The 26,975-nt window shown below is 36.9% G+C and overlaps 1 protein-coding gene across 3 annotated transcripts in view; it reads left to right on the top strand.

The window, feature by feature from the left end:
• The window catches only part of NVL (nuclear VCP like), a 251,999-nt gene that overhangs the window by 213,696 nt on the left and 11,328 nt on the right, over window positions 1-26,975 (top strand). For 2 of the 3 annotated variants that reach the window (XM_077149137.1, XM_077149139.1), the window contains exons 20-23: window positions 16,696-16,772; window positions 18,385-18,473; window positions 22,301-22,371; window positions 25,129-25,247. In XM_077149137.1, coding sequence (XP_077005252.1) covers window positions 16,696-16,772; window positions 18,385-18,473; window positions 22,301-22,371; window positions 25,129-25,200 — 309 coding nt within the window. In that variant the 3' untranslated portion in view covers window positions 25,201-25,247. The remainder of the gene's footprint in view (window positions 1-16,695; window positions 16,773-18,384; window positions 18,474-22,300; window positions 22,372-25,128; window positions 25,248-26,975) is intronic. The other variant, XM_077149138.1, reaches the window with a different exon arrangement.

Raw genomic sequence — 26,975 nt, forward strand, 5'->3', positions numbered from 1 at the left:
CATGACCAAGTAGAATTCATCCCAGGTATGCAAGGATGGTTCAACATAAGAAAATCAATTAATGTAATACACCATATCAACAAATCAAAGCAGAAAAATCACATGATCATCTTAATTGATGCAGAGAAGGCATTTGACAAGATTCAACATCCTTTCCTGTTGAAAACACTTCAAAAGATAGGAATACAAGGGAACTTCCTTAAAATGATAGAGGGAATATGTGAAAAACCCACATCTAATATCATCCTCAATGGGGAAAAATTGAAAAGTTTCCCCCTAAGATCAGGAACAAGACAAGGATGTCCACTATCACCACTATTATTCAACATTGTGTTGGAGGTTCTAGCCAGAGCAATTAGACAAGAAAAAGAAATACAAGGCATCCAAATTGGAAAGGAAGAAGTAAAACTATCACTGTTTGCAGACGATATGATACTATACGTCGAAAACCCGGAAATATCCACAACAAAACTACTAGAGCTAATAAATGAGTACAGCAAAGTAGCAGGTTACAAGATCAACATTCAAAAATCTGTAGCATTTCTATACACTAGTAATGAACAAGCTGAGGGGGAAATCAAGAAACGAATCCCATTTACAATTGCAACTAAAAGAATAAAATACCTAGGAATAAATTTAACTAAAGAGACACAAAACCTATATAAAGAAAACTACAAAAAACTGTTAAAAGAAATCACAGAAGACATAAATAGATGGAAGGGCATACCGTGTTCATGAATAGGAAGACTAAATATAGTTAAGATGTCAATCCTACCTAAGTTGATTTACAGATTCAACGCAATACCAATCAAAATCCCAACAACTTATTTTTCAGAAATAGAAAAACCAATAAGCAAATTTATCTGGAAGGGCAGGGTGCACTGAATTGCCAAAAACATCTTGAGGAAAAAAAACGAAGCTGGAGGTCTCACGCTGCCTGACTTTAAGGCATATTATGAAGCCACAGTGGTCAAAACAGCATGGTATTGGCATAAAGATAGATATATCGACCAATGGAATCGAATAGAGTGCTCAGATATAGACCCTCTCATCTATGGACATTTGATCTTTGATAAGGCAGTCAAGCCAACTCACCTGGGACAGAGCAGTCTCTTCAATAAATGGTGCCTAGAGAACTGGATATCCATATGCAAAAGAATGAAAGAAGACCCATCTCTCACACCCTATACAAAAGTTAACTCAAAATGGATCAAAGATCTAAACATTAGGTCTAAGACCATAAAACAGATAGAGGAAAATGTTGGGAGATATCTTAGGAAACTTACAATTGGAGGCGGTTTTATGGACCTTAAACCTAAAGCAAGAGCACTGAAGAAGGAAATAAATAAATGGGAACTCCTCAAAATTAAACACTCTTGTGCATCAAAGAACTTCATCAAGAAAGTAGAAAGACAGCCTACACAATGGGAGTCAATATTTGGAAATGACATATCAAATAAAGGTCTAGTATCCAGAATTTATAAAGAGATTGTTCAACTCAGCAACAAAAAGACAGCCAACCCAATTACAAAATGGAAAAAAGACTTGAACAGACACCTACCAGAAGAGGAAATACGGATGGCCGAGAGGCACATGAAGAGATGCTCGATGTCCCAGGCCATTAGAGAAATGCAAATCAAAACCACAATGAGATATCATCTCACACCCACCAGAATGGCCATTATCAACAAAACAGAAAATGACAAGTGCTGGAGAGGATGCGGAGAAAGAGGCACACTTATCCACTGTCGGCGGGAATGTCAAATGGTGCAACCACTGTGGAAGGCAGTTTGGCGGTTCCTCAAAAAGCTGAATATAGAATTGCCATACGACCCAGCAATACCATTGCTGGGTATCTACTCAAAGGACTTAAGGGCAAAGACACCAACGGACATTTGCACACGAATGTTTATAGCAGCGTTATTTACAATTGCAAAGAGATGGAAACAGCCAAAATGTCCATCAACAGAAGAGTGGCTAAACAAACTGTTATATATATATACGATGGAATATTATGCAGCTTTAAGACAGGATAAACTTATGAAGCATATAATAACATGGATGGACCTAGAGAAGATTATGCTGAGTGAGTCTAGCCAAAAACTAAAGGACAAATACTGTATGGTCCCACTGATGTGAACCGACATTCGAGAATAAACTTGGAATATGTCATTGGTAATGGAGTCCAGCAGGAGTTAGAAACAGGGTAAGATAATGGGTAATTGGAGCTGAAGGGATACAGACTGTGCAACAGGACTAGATACAAAAACTCAAAAATGGACAGCACAATAATACCTAATTGTAAAGTAATCATGTTAAAACACTGAATGAAGCTGCGTCTGAGCTATAGGTTTTTTTTTTTTACTATTATTATTACTTTTATTTTTTTCTCTATATTAACATTCTATATCTTTTTCTGTTGTGTTGCTAGTTCTTCTAAACCGATGCAAATGTACTAAGAAACGATGATCATGCATCTATGTGATGATGTTAAGAATTACTGATTGCGTATGTAGAATGGTATGATTTCTAAATGTTGGGTTAATTTCTTTCTTTCCATTAATTAAAAAAAAAAAGAATGTATGTGCTTGTACGTTGTTGTGTCAATAAAAATTAAAAAAATAAAACAAAAAAGAATGAAAAAATTAAGTAAATAATAGCGGGAACAAATGTTAAAATTAAAATACATATATATTGGATAGATGGAAATACTAGTGGTCAATGAGAGGAAGGAGTTAGAGGTATGGTATGTATGAGTTTTTTCTTTTTATTTTTGTGGAGTGATGCAAATATTCTGAAAAATGATCATGGTGATGCATATGCAATTATGTGATGATATTGCGAACCATTGATTGTATGTTAAGAATTTATGTGCTTGTACGTTGTTAAAAAAAATCAGGGGCTAGACCTATTTTCTTGTGAGTCCCCAGTGTTTAAGAGGGTTCTTTTCCCAGATGGGAAAGTTTAATAGTTCCGTATTTTTGTCTTCGGTCTCTCAAGGGACTCTTCCAATACTTTTAAATTATCAGCCCACCTTTGTCTGAGATGTATCCAGGTATTACATAAAGCTATATGGAATTACAAGGCCTCATTCCCATTATGGGCTCCGTGTGTGTTTGAATTGTTTAAATGAGCTACCCAGACAGGTTGATTTTGATTGTGTGTGACAGAAAATTTAGGTTCTAAACACAATAAACCTTTCTGCTTTGGTCTCATGCCATAGAGCTCTAGAGTACATGTACTATCTTTTACCGTGTACTCTGATTTCCCTTAGTACCAACCAGATCAACTTCAATTATCTGTAATTGAAGCTTGATCTCTTTTTTGATTACTTTGTTATTGTATGTAGTGCTAACTTTCAGAGCTGTAGAACTCCATTTCTGAGTCTCAAGTGTCACAGACGTTCTCAAAGATCCAGGGAAATATCAGTTTATGTACATAGAGCTTAATATCTCAGAAGCTAGAAATACACTTGCAACTTTGAACTAAGCATGACTGTTAGAAGCACGTACAATCTAGGCTCCAGTTTTCTCTTAAGTAATTTTCTGAAAGAGACCATAGCAAATTTGCTCTTTTGTTTCTGGCTTATTTTACACAACACATTGTCATGAAGGTTCGTTCAGTTCATTGTGTGCGTCATAACATCCTACCTTTTCGTAGCCATCACACATCACAGTTCACCTTTCACCTTCTCAGTCATTGTATCCTTCAGCCCCTACCATCCATTGAGCATCATGGATAATGTCTAAAGTAAACAAACCATGTCTTACAGTGCCCTCACTTGGTTGTATGATCAGCAGCACTCACGATTTTAGACTATTTTCATTTGTCAAAGAGACAATCGATGAATACATCCTTACCAAATAGCAATCAGAACTTCCCCTAATCTCTTGTCCCTTCCCCCTGAATTATTTACCCCTGGAATTGCTGTGATAGTGTTGCTGTCTTCTTGATACGTGTTGGTCATAGCATGCAATTTTAGTTTTCCCCCATACCCTCTCTGTTACTGACCCTTGGAAACCTTTGGAGTTGTTCATGTGAGAACGTAAGTGTAGTTAAATCTGTGAGATACGTGGCATTGTGCATCCTCCTTCATCATATTCTCTTTCAATATGACAGCGTTACTTAGAACTCCACTGATTATTTACCATCACTTCTGTTACGTTACATTTAATAGCTCTCTCTTAAAAAGGGGGGAACAGATATCTGCCTTTAGGAACTTCCTTAGTGTTCTGCACATTAGAGTTCCCAGAAGAGAAGTACTGAAATGCTTGTTTCACATTAATTATATTAGTTAACATTTATTGAGAGCTTAGTACGCCTACCCCCTGTATTAGGCACTAATAGATTAGAAATGAAAAAATGAGATAATAAAGAGGGAAAGAATTTGGCAATAATTATATACAGTATAGTAATTGGGGAAATAAAGGTATATACAACTCTGGGGTAATCATTCATGTCATAGTCTCTATGAATTTTGAAGTGTATACCTTGGTATGTATAAGATATAATTAGGGCATCTTCTGGGAAAATGATGGAATAAGATAGGCTGAGTTCACCCCTGCTCCAAGAAACAGCTAGAGAAATGGCAGAAAAACGACTGGGACAGCGGTTCCAGTGTACAAATGACCTGATAGAATCTTCCACACTACATCCGGGGAGGTCCTGGATGAAAAAACTGAGCAATTGAGATACAGAGAACTGGGTGAGTGGGTTCTGTCAGGACTCCATTGGGGTCAAGAGATCATGCCCAGGAAAGTGCCTGCCACCACAGCTAGCTTGGGATATTAGCCCCCTAAGCTCTGCAGCCCAGAGCTCCCTTGGAGAACTCAGAAGCCAGTAAAGGAGCATTCCCTACTCATAGAGACCATCTAACTAGTGCACTGAACCTTTCGTACCCCTTTCCAAAGAAAGGACTGGAGGCTTTGGGAGTGCATGGTCAAGGAGGCAAGGATGAAGAAGCAAGCCAAGCGCTGTCCTTGTCTTTGTCCAAGAGCTGTCCAAGCTCATGCCCTGCACCCCACCCCATGCCTGTCCTGCAAATACAGAACCTTAGAGGAATGAGGGAAATCAATGTCCAAAGTAATGCTATCAAGAGAATTAAATGCATTGAATATCACAGAGCATATGAAGATGCAGACAGCTATAGCATAGCCTAATGATCAGATTAAAACACCAGAGGAGACACAGACTTTTGAGCAGCTAATCAAGCATGTTCATACAACTCTACTAAATAAATTCAGTGTTGGTTAATGACATAAAGGATATCAATAAGACACTAGAAGAGCATAAAAAAGAATTTGAAAGAATAAGTAGAAAAACAGATTTCACAAAGATGAAATATACTATAATGAAAATAAAAAGTACACTAGACAGACACAACTGCAGAATTGTAAAGACAGAAGAAACAATAAGTGAACTAGAGGATGGGACAATTGAGTTCAAATGAACATATGGCAAAAAAGATGGAAAATTTTGAATTTAGATCTTGGAAATGATGGCCAACATGAAGCGCACAACTATAAGAATCATCAGTGTCCCAGAAGAAGAGTAAAGGGCTAGGAAAATTATCTGAGGAGATAACAGGGGGAAATGTCCCAGCCCTTAAAAAAGACAAATCAGAGAAGCCCAATGAACCATAAATAGGCCTACTCCAGGACACACACTGATCAGTATGTCTGATAGTGAACAGAAGCAGAAAATCCTGAAAGCAGCAAGAGAAAAGCAACTCGCCAAAACCACATACAACGGAAACCACATAATACTGAGTTCGGACTCCTCAGCAGGCACCAGGGAGGTAAGCAAGCAATGGTATGACATTTTTAAGGTCCTGAAAGAGAAAGACTTAGAGCCAAGAATTCAGAATCCAGCCAAATTGTCCTTCAAAAGTGAGGGAGAGATTAAAATTTTCACATAAAAAGGCTGAGAGAATTTGTCAACAAGAGACCGGTCCTACTAGAAATACTAATGGTAGTCCTGTTGACTGGGGAAGAAAATGGCAAGAAAGTGAGATCTGGTGGAGTGCACAGAATTGAAGAGAACCAGTAAGGGTAACTTAGAGGATAAAAAGAGAAAGAGGGAAAAGAATATATAGATCTAACAAATAAAAACCAAGGGGTAAAATGGTAGATTCAAGTAATAACTTCAAATGTTAATGAACTAAACTCACCAATAAAAAGATGTAATTGGTTTCATTGGTTTACCTTTTCTAAAATGTGCCTGAAGAGCCTTCACAGAGGCAGATCTGTAAGGACTAAACATTCTAGCCAGCATGTAGGCCTAGGCCCCCACAAAGGCTCCCCTGTTTAGCATTGCTAAAATGTGAAATATTGGTTATAGGAATGTTTAAGCTTTGGAATCTGCAGAAGTCAGGCCATAAAGGGCCTTAGGGGTTCTGTTTTGGGAGGATAGATTTTATCCAACAGGTAATGGGAAGCCTTTGAAAAATTCTCAAAATTGTAGAAGGATGCTTAGTTGGTGGGTTAAAAATTCCCTCTGGTAGCTTTGGAAGAAGGTAAAGTTAAACCTGCCAGAACTAAGGCAATATGAGGGGAATAACGAGGAATAGATAAGGAATACTTTTTAGGGATTTTAATTAACAGGACATTGGATTAACTATAAGTAAGGGAAAAAGAAAAAAAGAATTAGGATGAATTCTCAGCTTGGGCTGCTAAATAAATGGTGATTTCCCTCAGTATTTGGATCCATGAGAGAGAAGATGATAAATTACTTAAGTTTTAGGTGCCTAGGTACTAACCAAATGGAGACATCTACCAGGAAGTTGGGTCTGTGGGTTGGGAGTTCAGGAGAGTCCTCTATGGCTGGTTATGGTATTGTAAGTCATCAACATGTAGCTGGAGGTCAAAATCCTGAAAACATGTTGCTTTACGATGGTAGTTCTCAACTGAGGCAGTTTTTTACCCCTTCTCCCAGGAGTATTTGGCAGTATCTGGGACATTTGGTTGTCACTAGAATGGAGGGATGTGTGTGATGTTGCTAAACATCCTACAATGAACAGAATAGCCCCACAACAAAGGATTATCCAGCCAAAAATGCACTAGTGCTGAGGTTTAGAAACCATGCTTTAGTTTAGTTGTATATATATATTCATCCCTTTGTATCACCAAGTTTGATGAATGCACTGTGGCATTTTCTCACTCTTTCCTTGGCTCTGTCGTTAGGAACCATGATACTGAGGCTTTGTTTGCTTTGGTGTATGTTCTTACATATGTATACAAAAGCACATACATGTAATCTCAACTTGTTTCTGTAAATTTATTTTTGTCTTGGTGATATAATGGTAATACTTTAACACTTGCCCTGGGATATCACTAATTAAAGGCAAAGCATGAAGTGGTATTCATTACTAGACCTACCAGACAGTGTTCAGGACTTATAGGTTTGGTCCCAGAAGAATGATTAACTCATTCTTCCAAATGTGTTTCATTCACTGTATTATCCTATACTACTGAGAAACTTTGTACTTCCTTCTTCTAGAATTTCGGTGCTATCTGCCAAAATTTTTAGCTCTCAGCAAAGGAGGAAATGCTCAAAGTGTCCCACTTCAAAGACCAAGTGATTAGGAAAATAAGATAAAAGAGTATTCAGCCTAAATGAATGATCTTTTAGTCAACAAATACTTGTTATGAACTAAACATGCTTGATTGTATTCCTAGCGGAAATGAAAAATACATAAGATCTAGCCCTTACCTATATGCAGCTTGTTTTCTAGATAAGAAAATAAAATGAATGTTTATTAAAAAACGTAAATAATTCATTCCTGAGGAACAGAGATAAATTAAGCCTCCTGAATAGCCTAGAGATTTCGGCTATATAAAGAAGTAAAAGAAAAAATTCAAGAAGAAACTATTTATATATTTTGTTTCACAAGGTTTTGTTTTTTTTTTTCCCCATGGGCAGGCTCTGGCATGGCAGGAGAGAATTCTGCCACTGAGCCATTGTTGTACCACCCTTTCACAAACTTTTGAATATGCTGTTTAAAAATTTCTAAATCCTGACCAAATGGGGGGAAAGAAGTATAATTAATAAAGTATCAGTGGCAAAGAGAGTTCAAATAGAGTTGAGAGGCTACTCTGGAGGTTGCTCTTACACAAGCTTCAGGTTAAATAGACCTTGCTACCTATCATAACCTCCCAACCCCCAACCAAGACCATTCCAGTCAATCCTAAAGAACACCTAGGGCAATTTATAAGATTCCACAAGGGTTCCAGGCACTAGAGTAACTTGCCAGAAACCTACAACCTCCAGATGGGTACCTGGTCCAGATAAGTCCTGAAACCTAGCCCAGCCTTTCCAGAACATCAGATAATCCATCTCCCTACCCCATATTAGTGACAGACCCTTCCAGTGTCAAAAATTTAGAATTGCTGTAGCCCAAATTACCAAGAGGTATGAAAAGATCAAAGGTGATGCCACCATCACCTTTTACATTATACATAGAAGATAGGACTTAACAAATGAATACGAATGCTGAATCATTAAATTGATATCTTTTTTAGTCTGCAGTATTTTAGAGCAGCTAGAAGTAAAAACCTAAAATTGTGAATTGTAACCCATGTCAAAGTCTGAAAAATGTTCTATAACTAATTGTGGTGCTGTGCTTGGAAATTTATAACTTTTTTGTATATATATTCTTGTTCACAAAAAAGAAGGAAAAAAAGTAAATTGTGATGATAAAAAAGTATTTAAACCCTCCAACCTCTTATATTCTGGAGCAGCTTGAAGGAGAAATATGAGAGGATCCCATGACAAACCCTGGGATGTGTCCTATAACCACTTTTTGAAGAGTGCTTTGAAAACTATTGCTTTTTTATTTCTTTGCTTTGTATATATGTTATACTATACAATAAAAAAAGTTAAGGTTACCAGGAGAACTCTAGTGGTGGGAATTCTAGTGGCAAATTAAGTAATATAATGCATTTTACCTTAGAAAAATGCACGTATTTAGAATGAGACTGTATAGCCTCAACTCTTGATTACATTAATGTTAACCAGCTCATTTCCTTCATTGGTTTTTGAAAAGGGTGTGATTTGGTGTATTTCAAAAATACATGTACACTAATATTTAATATTAACTGATTGAAAGATTTTGGCTAATGTAGACACAAGCGTCAAAGGATGAGCTTGTAGCTTTACACTTTTCGTGTTTTTTTATTGCAATTGCATTTTATACATACTTTCTGTGGTGAAATTTCTAGCTCTGAATCTGAATAGCCTCTAAACTACTAAAGATCTCATTATACATGTCACTCTGGTGATAGCATATATTTGGAAATACACGAGTTTACTATAGTCCAAAAAATAAATTTCTAATTGCCCTCACTTAAGAAATGGAATTTAATTTTCATGATCCAGAGATTCCTCAGCTCTTAAATTACTGTTTTCCTTTCTGTATTGATCTTTTTTTTTTAACTATTTTATTGTATAATATAACATATATACAAAGCAAAGAAAGAAGATAGTCTTCAACAAGATGTTACAGGACATATCCCAGAGTTTGTCGTGAGTTACCATACCATCCTCTCAGATGTTTCCTTTTAACTGCTCCAGAATATAGGAGGCTAGAAGGAATAAATATTTTTTTATCATCACAACCACTTTTTTGTGTGTGAGTATGTGTATAAAATAACATACATACAAAAAAGCAACAAATTTCAAAGCACAGCACCACAGTTGTAGAACATATTTTAGAATTTGACATGGGTTACAATTCCACAATTTTAGGTTTTTACTTCTAGCTACTCTAAGATACTGGAGACTAAAAGAGATATCAATTTAATGGTTCAGCAGTCATATTCATTTGTGAAATCCTTTCTGAATTGATCTTTCACAAAATCATTTCAGTGATTTAGGGCTTTAAAGAAGGCCTTAATTATAGAAACCTGATACAGTTGCTGCCATTATGCAAGTCTGAGAAAATTTCTCCTCTGGGTCCTCACTAAGAAAACACTGAAATGTAATGGACAGTGTCTTTAACAGTCTCCCTCTAATAAACAGAATTTCAAGCACCTCAGGACTGAGGCTGTTCATTCTGTTAATGTCAGCTGAGGATACAACCCAAAGCCAATTCATTAAAAACAATTTTATTAAGAGTCATAAGAATGTGCTGTGAGAACACATTGCTTTGTGAAAGTTCTGTTTGACCCGAGAACAGAATTTAGACATTGAGAAAGATGAAAGAGTGATTCTTCAGGCAATCTTCCATGAATTTATTTCTTACAATTGAGCTTTTTTTTTTTGCATGGGCAGCCTCTGGGAATCTAACCCAGCTCAGCAGGTGAGAATTCTTACCACTGAGCCAGCATTGCACCATCCACAAGTGAGCTTTTGATTAAAACAGAATAGTAGAGAGTCTGAGATAAAATTCCCTAGTAGCACATGGACTATGAATAGGGACTGTCCATGTGCTGTTGTAACAATGAAGTAAACGTTTCGTATGAGCCTAATAAGGACTCATACCTAGTGAGGTAGAAACCCCTTCCCCTGCCTCTCTCTAATGAAAACTTGAGAGACACAACAGGACAGTGTTACCAAACTTGCCTGTCTCCGTAGTAGCTTGGAAAGTCCAAGCATTTCAGTTCTCCATTATAATAAATCCTTTATTTTATCACCAATTAAACAAGATTCCCCATCCCAAATGTAGCACAAAATTATACACCTCATCGGAAGATAAAATGCTGTTTTTAAATATAACCCACAGCACCACTGCCAAATGACATAAATAATAAAGATTAACGAACTCCCCAAAGGTCCATTCAGTGGCACATTTGAACTTTAGAACCCAGCTTTTTAAATTCTAGTCCAATCTTATTTTTCTTTAGAGCTTTTTATTGAATTACAATAAACAGATGGAGATATGGATAGATCATTAACATCTAGCTCCACGAAATTTTGCAAACAAACCCTCAAGATAAGAAAGAAAACATTACTAGAATCCCAGAAACTTTCCTCCTGCTGCCACTGCACTCCCAGCCAAGTATAACACTGCCCTAACTGAATTGGAAAGCATCTAAGCTAGAAGGACCATGAACAATTATACAATCTCACCATCTCCTTTTACAACTGTGGGGCAGGCGTGTGTAGAAAGATTATTTTGCCTCAGGTCGCACTGAGTTTATTTCCCTGTTATTATTTCTCAAATCAGTGCAGATTGAATGGGAAACAAATGTTTCTTGAACCTGTGTTAGGTGAACGTTTAGATTTTATCAAATAGCAGCTAGCAGATATAGTTTATGACATTCTTTTTTTTAATTTTTTATTAATTAAAAAAAAATTACAAGAAAGAACCACAAACATTCCTGTGTTAGTTAGATTCAGTTGTCAACTTGGCCAGGTGAACATACCTAGTTTTGTTGCTGCAGACATGAGCCAACAGCACGTGAACCTCATCTATTGCTAATTACATCTGCAGTCGGCTAGGAGGCATGTCTGCTGCAATGAGTGACGTTTGACTTAATTGGCTGGTGCTTAAATGAGAGAGCGCAAGGTAGCACAGCCTAAGCAGCTCGGCATTCCTCATCTCAGCACTCGCAGCTCAGCCCAGGCCTTTGGAGATACAGAAAGAAGTCACCCCAGGGAAAGTTGTTGGAACCCAGGGCCTGGAGAGAAGACCAGCAGAGATCATCCTGTGCCTTCCACGTAAGAAAGAACCTCAGTGGAAAGTTGGCTGCCTTTCCTCTGAAGAACTAACAAAATAAATTCCCTTTTATTAAAAGCCAGTCCGTTTCTGGTGTGTTGCATTCCGGCAGCTAGCAAACTAGAACAATTCCCGACACATGCTCATTCCAATCTACCCATACACTTAGCAATTCACAATATAATCACATAGTTGCATATTCATCATCATCATCATTTCCCAGAACATTTGCATCAATTCAGAAAGAGAAATAAAAAGACACCAGAAAAATAAAACGAAAACAGAAAAAAGAGATTTACAATACCTCTTACCCCCTCCCTTTCATTGATCACTAGCATTTCAAACTAAATTTACCTTAACATTTGTTCCCCCTATGATTTATTTTTGTTCCTTATGTTCTACTCATCTGTCGACATGGTAGATAAAAGGAACATCACACAAGGTTTTCACAATCACACGGTCACACTGTGAAAGCTGTATTATACAATCATCACCAAGAGACATGGCTACTGGAACACAGCTCTACATTTTCAGGCAGTTCCCTCCAGCCTCTCCATTACATCTTGGATAACAAGGTGATATCTACCTATGCGTAAGAATAACCTCCAGGATAACCTCTTGACTCTGTTTGGAATCTCTCAGCCATTGACACTTTGTCTCATTTCATTCTTCCCCCTTTTGGTCGAGAAGGTTTTCTCAATCCTGTGATGCTGGATCTCAGCTCATTCTTGAGTTTTTCTCAATCCCTTGATGCTAAATCTCAGCTCATTCTGGGATTTCTGTCCCACGCTGCCAGGAAGATCAACACCCCTGGTAGTCATGTCCCACGTAGACAGGGGGAGGGTGGCGAGTCTGCTTGTTGTGTTGGCTGGAGAGAGAGGCCACATCTGAGCAACAAAAGAGGTTCTCTTGGGGGTGACTCTTAGGCCTAATTTTAAGTAGGCTTGACCTATCCCCTGTGGGGTTAAGTTTCATATTAGCAAACCCCAAGACTAGGGGCTCAGCCTATAGCTTTGGTTGTCCACACTGCTTGTGAGAATATCAAGAATTCAACTTGGGGAACTTGAGTTTTCCCCCATTCTCACCATTCCCCAAAGGGGACTTTGCAAATACTTTTCCACTCACTGATCATATCACTCTGGGATTCATCAGGGCATCACCTGGACAAACCAACAAAATCTCATGTCCGACCCAAAGTTCCATGTACTTAAGGTGTTCAACCAACTGTCTACATAAGTTATATTAGGAAATGTAGTATCCAAATGTAAATTTGTACCAAATAAACATTTTTAGCTTTAGTCTCACACATAAGTTGAAATTTTAAAATATTAATTACCATCTATTTTCAGCAGTAATGACATTCTTTTGTTCTCATGCAAAAACATTTTTTAAATTTGTACTTTTAGTCGTTATCATTATACACTCTAGGCATTCCTAGATTATACCATCTCAATCTTTATCATCTATCTTACTTTGTGATTTCAATTATGTCCCAGCTCTCCTCCCTCTATCATTATCACATGCAGCTTCATTCAGTGTTTTAATTAATTGTATTACAGTTAGGGAATATTGTGCTGTCCATTCTGAGTTTTTATATTCAGTCCTGTTGCACAATCTGTATCCCTTCACCTCCAATTACCCAATATCTTACCCTATTTCTATCTTCTGATGGTCTCTGTGACCAAGGAAATATTCCAAGTTTATTCACTAATGTCAGTTCATATCAGTGAGACCATACAGTATTTGTCCTTTTGTTCCTGGCTAATCACACTCAACATAATGTCCTTAAGGTCCATTCATGATGTTACGTACTTCTTGACTTTATTCTGTCTTACAGCTGCATAATATTCCATCATATGTATATGCCACCGTTTGTTTAGTCAACCGTCTGTTGATGGACATTTTGGCTGCTTCCATCTCTTGGTTATTGTAAATAATGCTGCTATAAACATTGGTGTGCAAATGTCCGTTTGTGTCCTTGCCCTCATGTCCTTTGAGTAGATATAGCATATAGATGGGCCCTGTTTTGTAATCCATTCTGCCAGACTATGTCTTTTGATTGGGGAGTTTAACCCATTAACATTTAGTGTTATTACTGCATGGGTAGTACTTTCTTCTACTGTTTTGCCTTCTGGATTTTATATGTCATATCTAATATTCCTTCTTTTTACCTTTACTCATGGTCTTCCTTTCTACACTCTTCTCCACACCTCTCTGTTCTGTCTTTGTATCTGTCTCTAGTGCTCCCTTGAGTATTTCTTGCAGAGCTGGTCTCTTGGTCACAAATTCTCTCAGTGATTTTTTGTCTGAAAATGTTTTAATTTCTCCCTCATTTTTGAACGGCAGTTTTGCTGGATATAGAATTCTTGGTTGGCAGTTTTTCTCTTTTATTAAATTTAAATATATCATCCCACTGTCTTCTCACCTCCATGGTTTCTGCTGAGAGATCTGCGCATAGTCTTATTGGGCTTCCCTTGAACGTGATGGATTGCTTTTCTCTTGCTGCTTTCAAGGTTCTCTCTTTCTCTTTGACCTCTGACATTCTGATTATTAAATGTCTTAGTGTATGTCTATTTGGATCTATTCTCTTTGGGGTACGCTGCACTTCTTGGATCTGTAATTTTAAGTCTTTCATAAGAGTTGGGAAATTTTCAGTGATAATTTCCTCCATTAGTTTTTCTCCTCCTTTTCCCTCCTCTTCTACTTCTGAGATACCCACAACACGAATATATTTGTGTGCTTCATATTTTCTTTCAATTCCCTGAGTCCCTGTTCATATTTTTGCATTTTCCCCGTTTTCTGTTTCTTGCCGTATTTCAGATGTTCCGTCCTCCAGTTCAGAAATTGTATGTTCTGTCTCTCGAAATCTTCCATTGTAGGTTTCCATTGTTTTTTTTCATCTCTTCTACCGTGCCTTTCATCCCCATAAGTTCTGTGATTTGATTTTTCAGACTTTCGATTTCCTCTTTTTGTTCATTCCTTGCTTTCTTTATATCCTCCTTCAATTCATTGATTTGGTATTTGATGAGGTTTTCCATGTCTGTTCGTATATTCTGAATTAATTGTTTCAGCTCCTGTATCTCATTTGAATTTTTGGTTTGTTCCTTTGACTGGGCCATATCTTCGGTTATGGGGAAACTGGGCCCCATATGGGGAAACTGGGCCCAGTTTTCCTAGTGTGATTTGTTATTTTTTGCTGGCGCCTAGACATTTAATTACCTTAATTAGTTTATTCTGGAGGTTGCTTTCACTTCTTTTATCTAGGGTTTTCTTGCTGGATGAATTTGTTGTCTATCTGTTCTTTGACATTCCATTCAGCTTTATCTGAACCTCTAGCTTAAGTTTTGTTTAACAGAGGAGAATTTTTCAGTTCTTGTTTTCTTGTTTCTTGCCCTGATGTATGGTGCCTTCCCCCCCACACACTTAGGAGGATCTACCGTAGGTATTATAGACCCCAGCAGGATTTTCCCAGACCCACTTGGCCTCCTTTCAGGAGGAAAGAGTCACCTGCGCCATTATTCCCTGGGGGTGAGACCAGCAAGTTGTAAGACTTTCCTGTGAAGTCTCTGGACTCTGTTTTTCTTATCCTGCCCACTATGTGGCGCTTGTCTGACTGCAGGTCCCACCAGCATAAGATGATGCAGTACCTTTAACTTTGGCAGACTCTTCCTGCTGGGGGCTGGTGGAGACAGAGGAGAGGTTGTAGGCTGGTTTTAATGGCTTCAAATTACCAAGCCCTGGTGTCTGAATTCCTTGAGGGAGGGATTCCACCTGAGTTAGGCTTCACCCCTCCCCTGGGGAAGGCACAGGCTCCAGACAAGCCCCCAAACAATCTCGCTTCTGCTTATGGCTGGGGCAGTTGCAGCCTGAGAAGTCCTGCTGCTGTATCCAAAGGCAGTGAAGCCTTTGGAGAAATACAGCCACAAAAACCTCTGTTTCCCTTTTTTTTTTTTTTTTTTTCTTTTACCCCTTTTCCATCTGCCCTGCCCCCTTGGTGCTGGGGCAAAAATGAGCAACCTCCACTTTTACCAGGTTCACCTGAGCTGGGGGCCTATTTTTAGTAGTCAGAATTTGTTAATTAAGTCCACAATTGGCATTTGGTTGGGCTCAGCCCCTGCTGCTGGTAAAGTTCCTTTCCTTTCCCCTCTGGGAAGCAGCCTGTGGGGGATGGGTGCCAGCCGCTGCAGCTTTGGGAACTCACTGTTCTGGGGGCGCTCACAGCGGGTCCAGCTGGACCAGACTGGGGTACGCTGTGTGTCCAGTCACTGATGTGACCCCAGGAGCTGTCCTGTACTGTTTCTGGTTTAGTAGTTGTTCTGGAGGACGAACTAAAATGCGCACTTTGTTAAGCCGCCATCTTAGTTTATGAAATTCTTGAACATACCCTACTAGGAGGGGACTTGATGAATTCTGACCAAAAGGCATGTGATAGCACAAGATCAGAGGCTCCAGACCCCACTGTCAGGTCTTGTGACTGAGCCCTGTGCTTGGAGCATGCTGCTGTACTAATAGCCCACACTTAACCTCAGAGCTTAATGTCATGTGTTACTTTCTTTTCTGTGTTTCTCTAATATTTGTTTCATAGTGAAATATTTCCTACAAGGACTATATGCAATGTATATATAAGTTATGAATCAAAATAATATAGCGTACATTCATGAACCTACTATCTATTATATAGATTTTTAAACACTAAAATTTCTACGTTGTTTCCCTCTGCAATTTGTCTTTTAAAATATTATCAAATATATACTGTACATATGCAAGGTACTGTGTTAAGCACTGTTAAGTAGAACTCTTAAGATTTTCCTGATACTTGTCATTTCTAACATCTCTTGGTGTGAGCTGAAGAATTGGCACTAAAATCAAGAGTTAAGTTTTAGATAAAGGATGTGGAAAGAACATGTTGAGCACAGAGATTCAGGCTTTTATTGGAGAAAGGGTTACTGTTCCTTTCCCTGTTAGGCTCAATATTATTTATCTTTTCCTAGTCAACCACACATCACTCTATGAAATCTTCATTTTCCTCTCTTATTTAGAATGGTACCAAGCCCCCACTGGATGCAGATGTAAATTTAGAAACAATTGCTAGTGACCTTCGCTGTGACTGCTATACGTAAGTATTTAAATTTCAAATTTGTAAATTTAACTCTGTGATGCTCAGTTTCCCCATCTGTAAAATCCAAATACAATAAATGAAATACATATATTACTGTTTGATTTCTTTCTAGTTCTTATTTAAGAATTTCACATAATCATATCTTATCAAAATTATTTCTCTTGTAACCATGCTGGTCATTTTTAGGGAGTATGGTCGTAATACAAAGTTTTGTCTCCAATTTTTTCATATATGGACATTTAGGGCAATGAATTTCAATCTTTTTTTCTGACACTCCTGAGAGATATGACACATGCTCATCAGCAACCATGGCTCACTTAATAAAGGCAGCAATTCTTACTCAACAAAGGGGAAACTATCAGAGTCCTAGGCAGTATTGGTGTTTTAGTTTGTTAAGGCTGTCGAAATGTAACATACCAGAAAAAGAATGGATTTTAAAAAGGGGAATTTATTAAGTTACAAGTTTACAGCTCTAAGGCCGTGAAAATGTCCAAGCTAAGGCATCCATAGAAAAATAACCTTGATTCAAGAAAGGCTGATGGGTCCAGAGCACCACTCTCAGCTGGGAAGGCACATGGCAACATCTGCTCGCTTTCTCTTCTCGTTTTGTAAAGGCTTCCCCCCAGGGGCATTTGCCTTCTGCATCTCCAAAGGTCTCTGACTATGTGGGCTCTGTCGGAACTAAGAATTTTCCAAATGGTTCTCTCTTAAAGGGCTCCAGGAAGCACCCCCACCTTGAAATGGGTGATGACACATCTCCATAGAAATCACTTAATTAAAAGGTCCCACCCACAACTGAGTGACTGGTCACAGCGCCATGGAAACAAAAAAGATCCCACCCATCAATATTGAATGAGGATTAAGGAACATGACTTTTCTGGGGTACGCAACAATTTCACACCAGTACATGTGGGAAGGGACATATGTAAAAGCTCCTGCCTCCCTTTAAGGAAGATATATCTCTCCTAGTTGGAACTCAGACCTGTACCATTTTATAATTAATGATCTTTCTACTTAAGAGGCAAAAAGAAATGGCACTTTAAAAAGGCGTTTACAGCTTTGAGTGCTAAAATCTGAAAAGATTTTCAGTGAGTAACAGGACAGATTTGATGGCAGAACTTTCTCCAAGCCAGAGCTTTTGGATTATGCCAAGTAGGGTATTAGACAATAAAGGGGTTAAGGTTAATTAAGGTTGAATGGTATACACTTTAGATTTCATTGCTACTGCCATCACAATTTGAGAGACGCTGTACAAGTGCAGTCTTTGGCTTCTCATTTCCATTAGTTTATGGTGTCTTTGCACGAAGGTTAGGTTTAACATTAAAAAAAAGAATGAAACCTGCAACATGTACATTATAATAATTTAGTCATCCTTATCTTTAACCAACAAAAACATCAGATTCAGCTTAATTTAAGCTCTATGTGTCTTTAATTGTATACCTTATATGCAGCTTTTCTATTTATCATGATAATCAGTTTATCTCACCTTCATTGTTAGTTCCTGCTCTGATTTTTCACATGTGACTTTAAAGAAAATTGGTATTAGAATTCTTCCTCTGCTTTTGCAATGTCCGATAATAAATAAACATGAACAATTCTTTTATTCTAGAGGTGCAGATCTCTCTGCTTTGGTGCGGGAAGCTTCTGTCTGTGCCCTGAGGCAGGAGATGGCAAGACCGACAAGTAGACATGAAAAAGGTACAATTCTCTCCAGAATCTCTTAGTTCTAATAAATCATAACTCCAGATGCTTAAAACTCCTGTTGACCTGGAAAACGACCATAACGTAATTTGCTAACAACTAATTTGACATTATAGCTAACATTTTTCTGATGAGACCTTTAGAAACTGTTCTGGAATATTATTTAACCTCTCTCGTTGAAATGAATAGAAATAGCCAGATTATTTAGTGTTTTTCTAATAAAAAGTACTGTATCTTTCCTTATCATCATATGCACATGGTTATATTTAGTCAAGTAGTTCTCTTCATGGTCTTCATCAAAAGTTTGGTCTATTTATCATTTCGGAAAACCTCATTCTTTTGCTAAAATGATACCTACTTTCCTATTAAAATACAGTCCAAATATTAAAATAAATTTAGTTTGAAATGCTAGTGATCAGTGAAAGCGATGGGTAAGGAGTATGGTAGGTATAATTTTTTTGTTGTTTTCGTTTTATTTCTTTTTCTATTGTCTTTTTAGATCTTTTTCTGAATGGATGCAAATTTTCTAAGAAATGATGAATATGCAACTAAGTGATATTGTGAATTACTGATTATCTATGTTAATTTTTATTTCATTTGTTAATTTTTTAAATTAATGAATAATTTTTTTTAAAGTAACTAACCAAGTTAAAAAAAAAAAGTCCAAATTGGAGAGCTTAGAAAACATACAAATACATAAAAAATAAAAACTTGAATAACTTTCCATGTTTTGAGACTCCTTTCAAAATAAAAAACCCATGTATTTTATTGTGTGAAGATTTGGGAGCATCTCACCTGCTTTGTACCATCTTTTCTAGTTTGCTAGCTGCTGGAATACAGTATACCAGAAACAGAACAACTTTTAAAAAGGGGAATTTTTTTTTTTTTTAATTTTTTTTATTAATCAAAAAAAAGAAAAGAAATTAACACAACATTTAGAAATCATTCCATTCTACACATGCACTCAGTAATTCTTAGTATCATCACATAGATGTATGATCATCATTTCTTAGTACATTTGCATCGATTTAGGAAAAGAACTAGCAAAACAGCAGAAAAAGATATAGAATGTTAATATAGAGAAGAGAATTAAAATAATAATACTAATAATATATATATATAAAGGAAAAAGAAAAAAAATAAAAACAAAAGATACAAACACACAAACAAACAAAAAACCATATTTCAGGTGCAGCTTCATTCAGTGTTCCAACCTAGTTACATTACACTTAGGTATTATTGTACTGTCCATTTTTGAGTTTTTGTATCTAGTCCTGTTGCACAGTCTGTATCCCTTCAGCTCCAATTACCCATTATCTTACCCTGTTTCTAACTCCTGCTGGTCTCTGTTACCAATGATATATTCCAAGCTGATTCTCGAATGTCGGTTCACATCAGTGGGACCATACAGTATTTGTCCTTTAGTTTTGGGCTAGACTCACTCAGCATAATGTTCTCTAGGTCCATCCATGTTGTTACATGCTTCATAAGTTTAGTCTGTCTTAAAGCTGCATAATATTCCATCGTAGGTATACGCCACAGTTTGTTTAGCCACTCGTCTGTTGATGGACATTTTGGCTGTTTCCATCTCTTTGCAATTGTAGATAATGCTGCTATAAACACTGCTGTGCAAATGTCCGTCTGTGTCTTTGCCTAAAAAGGGGAATTTAATAAGTTGCTAGTTTATAGTTCTAATGTCGAGAAAACGGCCCAGTTAAAGCAAGTCTGTAGAAATGTCCAATCTAAGGCATCCAGGGAAAGATACCTTGGTTCAAGAAAGCCGATGAAGTTCAGGGTCTCTCTTTCTCAAGTGAGAAGGCACATGGTAAACACAGTCAGGGTTTCTCTGTCATCTAGAAGGGCACATGGCGAGCACAGCATCATCTGCTGGCTTCTTCTCCTGGCGTCCTGTTTCATGAAGCTCCCCAGGAGGTATGTTCCTTCTTCATCTCCAAAGGTCATTGGCTGGAAGACTCTGCTTCTTGTAGCTATGTCATTCTGCCCTGCTCTCTCTGAATCTCCTTCATTCTCCAGAATGTTTCCTCTTTTATAGGACTCCAGAAACTAATCAAGACCCACCCAAATGGGTAGAGACACATCTGTAGCTAGTCTTGTTTAACAACTGTTCTTGATCAAATCACATCTCCAGGGAGATGATCTAGTTACAGTTTCAAACATAAAATACCAAATAGGGATTAGAAGAAGCGGCTGCCTTTACAAAATGGAATTAGGATTAAAACATGGCTTTTCTAGGGCCCATACATCATTTCAAACCCATACACCATCCTTCACATTTGACAGTGTATTGCTTTTATTATTTGTGTGGCCATAATAATTTGTTTATCACCTACGATCCAACCATGCCAAGTATGTAAGTAGCCTTTACTTGACTCAGTTCCTGTGTTATGTTTCATCAGCTGCAGTTTATGGCTATCTTTTTTGTGTTTTGGCTCTATAGAAAATGTTTTTGTTTTGTTTTGTTTTTAAAGATCCACCTTGTCCTCTCAATCTGTGCTACGTTTGCAGTCCAAATCTTTATTGGTTTCGTTGTGTTCAATAGATTTCCAAAAGATGGGTTTTTTATTTGTATTGATTTTTCTTTCTTTCTTTCTTTTTTTTAATCTTTTTTCCTTTATTCTTTGGTTTCCAATAATTTTATACCTAAGCTTTGCTTCTAGTTACAGCAATGTATTCTTTTTTTTCTCTTTTTGAGTGGGTGGAGGGTATGTGGGGCAGGAATCAAACCTGGCTCTCCCACATGGGAGGCAAATATTCTACCACTGAGCCACCCATATACTCTTGCAGCAGTGTATTCTTAGTTCAATACCTTCATTGTGAAATCCCTAGATATTTTTGTTGTTAATTTTAAGTTACAGTATCTAGTTTCTTTTGTTTAAATTCCTTTGGAAGTAGGTGGAATATAAATAAGCAAAATTAGGATATCTTATGAAAAGCATCGTGTATGCTGCTCGAGAGCTGAGTCTGATGACTATCTTGGGGTCTGTTTTATTACTAAAATTAACAGGTCCCTGTACAAATATTGTCTGCAGCTAATGATTCCATTTGTATGTTATATAAATGTATATAGCAAATTCGGACATCCCTACTTTGCTGCAGCTCTTATTTCAAGCTATTTGTCTTTTGGGGACTTTGTGTTGATATCTTATCTTACTAAAACTGAAGTCAGTAGTGTCATCTAATTTGTATTTAGTATGTTCAGCTACACATTTTATTTTGTTAGGTAAATGTAATACACTAGTATCTTTGACATCGTGAAACTGTCATATTAAGTTCTCAACCAAGCCTTATTTAACATTTTAACCATTTGATTTATCTTTCTTATGTAATGGTGTATCTTATAATGAATCATAATCCCTTCTAGTCCAGTGTTATGATATTATGACTCTGTAGCATCTAATTATGTGTTACACATTCTCAACTATTATGAAATTCTATCTTCACATTCCCAGTTACATTCTCAACTATTATGAAATTCTATCTTCACATTCCCAGTTAAATTTATTTGAATTATCCTAAAAGAATAATTCTGGTTCTTTTTCCTAAGTATCATTATTAAGTTAAGGTGAACAATACAATGAGGGTCTATAAAAGGAGTACTATTTATGAGTGATAGTATATCTTTGTGGGTTACTGATTCATATCTGCCTTGAATACTTGTGCTTACATAGAATGAAGCTAATCACATCCCTAATCTCATCACTGTTTCGTCTTGAAGGCTTGGAACTCTCTCAAGAGAAACAAAGTTATAAATCATAATTAGCACACTATACCATAATGTGTCTATGTATGTATTTGCTCCCCAGGTGAACTCAAGGTTAGTCATAAGCACTTTGAAGAAGCTTTCAAGAAAGTAAAGCCATCTGTCTCAAAAAAGGTAAGAAATGCTCTTAAATGTATAGAGAAAGAAGACTAGAATTGAGACCAGTAGATATGAAATAATGAATTATGAAACTCCGTTTTACAAATTATGTTTTAAATGCCATCTGTTCCTCCTGAAATGGAAAGAAATTTTGTTACTTTTGCCCTGACAACAAGCAAAAAATGTGCTTTTGTGGGAGAATTCTTGAGAGATTTTAACTGTACATGTTTCTTTGACACAGACGCCCCTAACTAGATTTTCTGATAAGTAATAATTCAGAGAAAATGACCACTTGTGTGTGTTTCCACAGCCTCAAAATTTTGATCTATCATATTCAAAGGGCGTAGACCTACTACACCCTTTTTAACTAATATTTAAATCTCCTCAAAGCCTAGATTGTATCCAAACTAAGCCCTAGATACTTAACACATAACATTTCCGGGAAGTAAAAATATCTTCAACATAAGATAGAAGGGTTTTTTTTTAAATGTCATTCTGTCTTTTCCTTACAAAAATGTTAGGTTTTACATGTTTATTTCTTACTGTGTTGAGACACTATCTTTGTAGTAAGAGATGGGGCAGTACCACGGTGGCTCAGTGGCAGAATTCTTGCCTGCCATGCCAGAGACGCAATTTCGATTTCTAGAGCCTTCCCATGACAAAAAAGAGAGAGAGATGCTATCAAGTGAAGTTAGTTTATTGCCACACAAGGGAAATAACCAACCCAAAGAAATGTCTAAATTAAATAATGTTGTGGTAAGCTATGTTATTTGGTTTTCATATTGTTTCCAGGGTCCTGGAATTATGATGTGTCTTAGCCGTGAGAACATATTTATTGGCCATACTAAAACTTCCATTAAATAATTAGACATTTACCTCCCCTCTTTTCCCCCCATTCCCATTCAGCATTTCTTAGTGAGTTTTGATTGAAAATTTTAAGTGAAAGTCCAAAAGAGTTGTATTAAATGTTTTCCTGTGTTGCAGTACCCACCAGCTTGGGCCTAAATGTTCTAAGTGATGTGACTAGCCTATTGCTTTTAACTAAAATAACAATTTAAAGGGGTTTGAACTGGTTGTGGTATCTTTCAAACATGTAACTTTTTTTTCCTTTACTTTTTTTTAGAGCTGATGTAGGTTTATAGAAATATCTAAATTGTACAGAATTCCTGTATACTATTCCCCCCACCACGAAAAAAAAAGACACACAGTTTTCCCTATTAACATTTTGAATTAGCGTGGTACCTTTATTACAATTGATGAAGCAGCATTATTATAATTGTACTATTAACTATAGTCTATAGTTTACATGAGGGTTTACTGTGTCATACAGTTCCCTGGTTTGGCTGGGTTTCTTTTTTTTATCTGTTAACAACCTAAAATTTCCATTTTATTCACTTTCACATATGCAATTCTTATATTCACAGTATTGGTTACGTTTACAGTGTTGTGCTACCATCTCTACCATCCTTTACCAAAACCTTTCCACATCCCCAAACAGAAACGCCATAACAATTAAGCCTTAAATCCCTATTCCCCACCCTCACCACCACCCAACCCCTGGTAACCTGTATTCTATGGCTTTGAATTTGCATGTTGTAATTATTTCATGTACTATCTGTCCTTTTGTGTCACTTATTTAATTCAACATGGTATCTTCTAGGTTTACCCATGTTGTCGTCATATATTTTATTTTTTATGACTAGCTAAATATTATTCCATTATATGTGTGTACCACATTTTGTTTATCCAGTCATCTGTTGATGGACACTTGGGTTACTTCTGCCTTTTGGCAGTTGTGAATAGTGCCATGATGACATTGGTATGCAAATATCAGTTTGAGTCCCTGTTTTAAATTCTTTTAAAACTGAAACTACCTAGAAGTGAGATTGCCAGGTCATGTGGCAATTCTATATTTACCATTCTGATGAACCACCAGCTGTTTTCCATAGCAGCTATATGATTTCACATTCCTACCAACAGTGTACAAGGGCTCCTGTTCCTCCCCAGCATCTCCAACACCTGTTATTTAAGTATTTTCCCCATTTCTTTAATTTAGTTGTTTGTCTTTTTGTTTTTGATTTGGAGTTTTTTTATGTATTCTGTATATTCAACGGTTATCAGATACATTCTTTCCACATATTTTCTCCCACATTCTTGGTTGTCTTTTCACTTTACTGATAAAGTCCTTTGAGGCATGAAAGTTTTTAATTCTGATAAAGTCACATTTATCCATCTTTCTTCTGTTGCTCATGCTTTTGGTGTAAAGTTTAAGAATCATTGCCAATGTTTCTGTGTGTTTTCATCTTAGAGTGTTATAGTCTTATTTCTTATATTTAGGTCCTTGATCCATTTTGAATCAATTTTTTATGTGGTGTGAAATGGAGGTCCACATTCATTTAATGCATATGGCTGTCTACTTTACCCAACACCATTAGTTGAAGAGACTGTTTTTTCCCATTGAGACTTAGCGTCATTGTCAAATATCAACTGGCCATAGATGTGAGGGTTTATTTTTGGATTCCCAATTCTATTCCATTGGTTTTTGTGTCTGTCGTTTTGCCAGTACCTCCTCTGTGATTATTGTAGCTTTGTAATAAGTTTTATTTATTTTTTATTTTTATTTTTATTTGTGGGAGGGCGGGCAGGCACTGGGAATCAATCCCAGGTCCCCAGCATAGCAGGCGAGAACTCTGCCACTGAGCCACCATGGCCCGCCCTGTAATAAATTTTAAAATCATGAAGTGTGAGTCTTCCAATTTTGTTCTTTTTCAGATGGTTTTGGCTCTTCCCTCCTTATTTGAATTTAATGATCTGCTTTTCCATTTCTGCGGAGAATGCTGTTAGAATTTTTACTGGGATTGTATTGAATCTGTAGATCACTTTGATTAGAGGTAACAATATAGTCTTCCAGTCCATGAACGTAAAATATCCTTCCATTTATTTAGCTACTTAATTTCATCAGCACTGTTTTGTTTTCCATGTACAAGTCCTTTATATCTTTTGTTAAATTTACTCCTAGAATTTTTTTAGAGTTCAGTATTTTAGTTTTTTGCTCATTTTTACTTAATATTTACATACAATGAAATGCACATATCTTATCAGTTTTAACAAACATAAACATATACACCCATGCAACCCAACCCCTGTCAATTTATAGACCATTAAATTTTACTCCATAATTTTCTCACTCCTCACCTAGTCTCTCAATCTCTGTTTCTACAAAGACAACCAGTGTTCTGATTTTGTTTTTCACTACAGGTAAGTTTTCTCTTCTTCTGGGATTTCATATCATTAAAACTACTTTATGAACTTTGTTGGGTAAGACTTCTTTCACTTCAATGCCCTGATAAATCCCAGTGTGATTTCATCAGTGAATGGAAAAGTATTTGCAAAGTCCCCTTTGGGGAATGGTGAGAATGGGGAAAAATTCAACCTCCCCAAGTTGAATTCTTGATATTCTCACAAACAGTGTGGACAACCAAAGCTGTAGGCTGAGCCCCCAATCTTGGGGTTTGTTAATATGAAACCTAACCCCACAAAGGATAGGTCAAGCCTACTAAAAATTAGGCCTAAGAGTCACCCCCAAGAGAACCTCTTTTGTTGCTCAGATGTGGCCTCTCTCTCCAGCCAACACAACAAGCAAACTCACCACCCTCCCCGTCCATGTGGGACATGACTCCCAGGGGTCTGGGCCTTCCTGGCAACGTGGGACAGAAATCCTAGAATGAGCTGAGACTCATCATCAAGGGATTGAGAAAACCTTCTCGACCAAGAAGGGGAAGAATGAAATGAGACAAAATAAAGTGTCAGTGGCTCAGAGATTCCAAACTGAGTCGAGAGGTTTTCCTGGAGGTTATTCTTATGCATTAAATAGATATCATCTTGTTAGTCAAGATGTAATGGAGAGGCTGAAGGGAACTGCCTGAAAATGTAGAGCTGTGTTCCAGTAGCCATGTTTCTTGAAGATGATTGTATAATGATATAGCTTTCACAATGTGACTGTGTGATTGTGAAAACCTTGTGTCTGATGCTCCTTTTATCTACCTTATCCACAGATAAGTAAAACGTATGGAATAAAAATAAATAATAGGGGGAACAAATGTTAAAATAAATTTAGATTGAAATGCTAGTGATCAGTGAAAGGGAGGGGTAAGGGGTATGGTATGTATGACTTTTTTTCTGTTTTCATTTTATTTCTTTTTCTGAATAGATGCAAATGTTCCAAGAAATAATCATAATGGTTAATATGCAACTATGTGATGATATTGTGAATTACTGATTATATAATGTGGAACGGAATGATCAGAAGTTAAGAATGTTTGCATGTGTTTGGTGTTTTTGGTATTTAAAAAAATAATAAACTGATAAAAAAAGACTTCTTTCACTTAGTATTAAGATGTTGTCTATATCAATAGTTAAATCTTTTGAATACTTAGTGATTTTCAATTGAATGAATTACTTCCAATTGTTTATATATTTTATTGATAGAAATCTGGACTGTTTTCAGTTTGGGGCTATTATGAATAAACATTCTATGAACATAATTGTAGGTATCATTCCATAGGATTCTTACAGTGTTTGGAAATAAATGTCATCATTTATTGGAAGTCTAAGGACCG

This window comes from Tamandua tetradactyla, chromosome 2 (genome assembly GCF_023851605.1).
Source record: "Tamandua tetradactyla isolate mTamTet1 chromosome 2, mTamTet1.pri, whole genome shotgun sequence".
Lineage (NCBI taxonomy): Eukaryota > Metazoa > Chordata > Mammalia > Pilosa > Myrmecophagidae > Tamandua > Tamandua tetradactyla.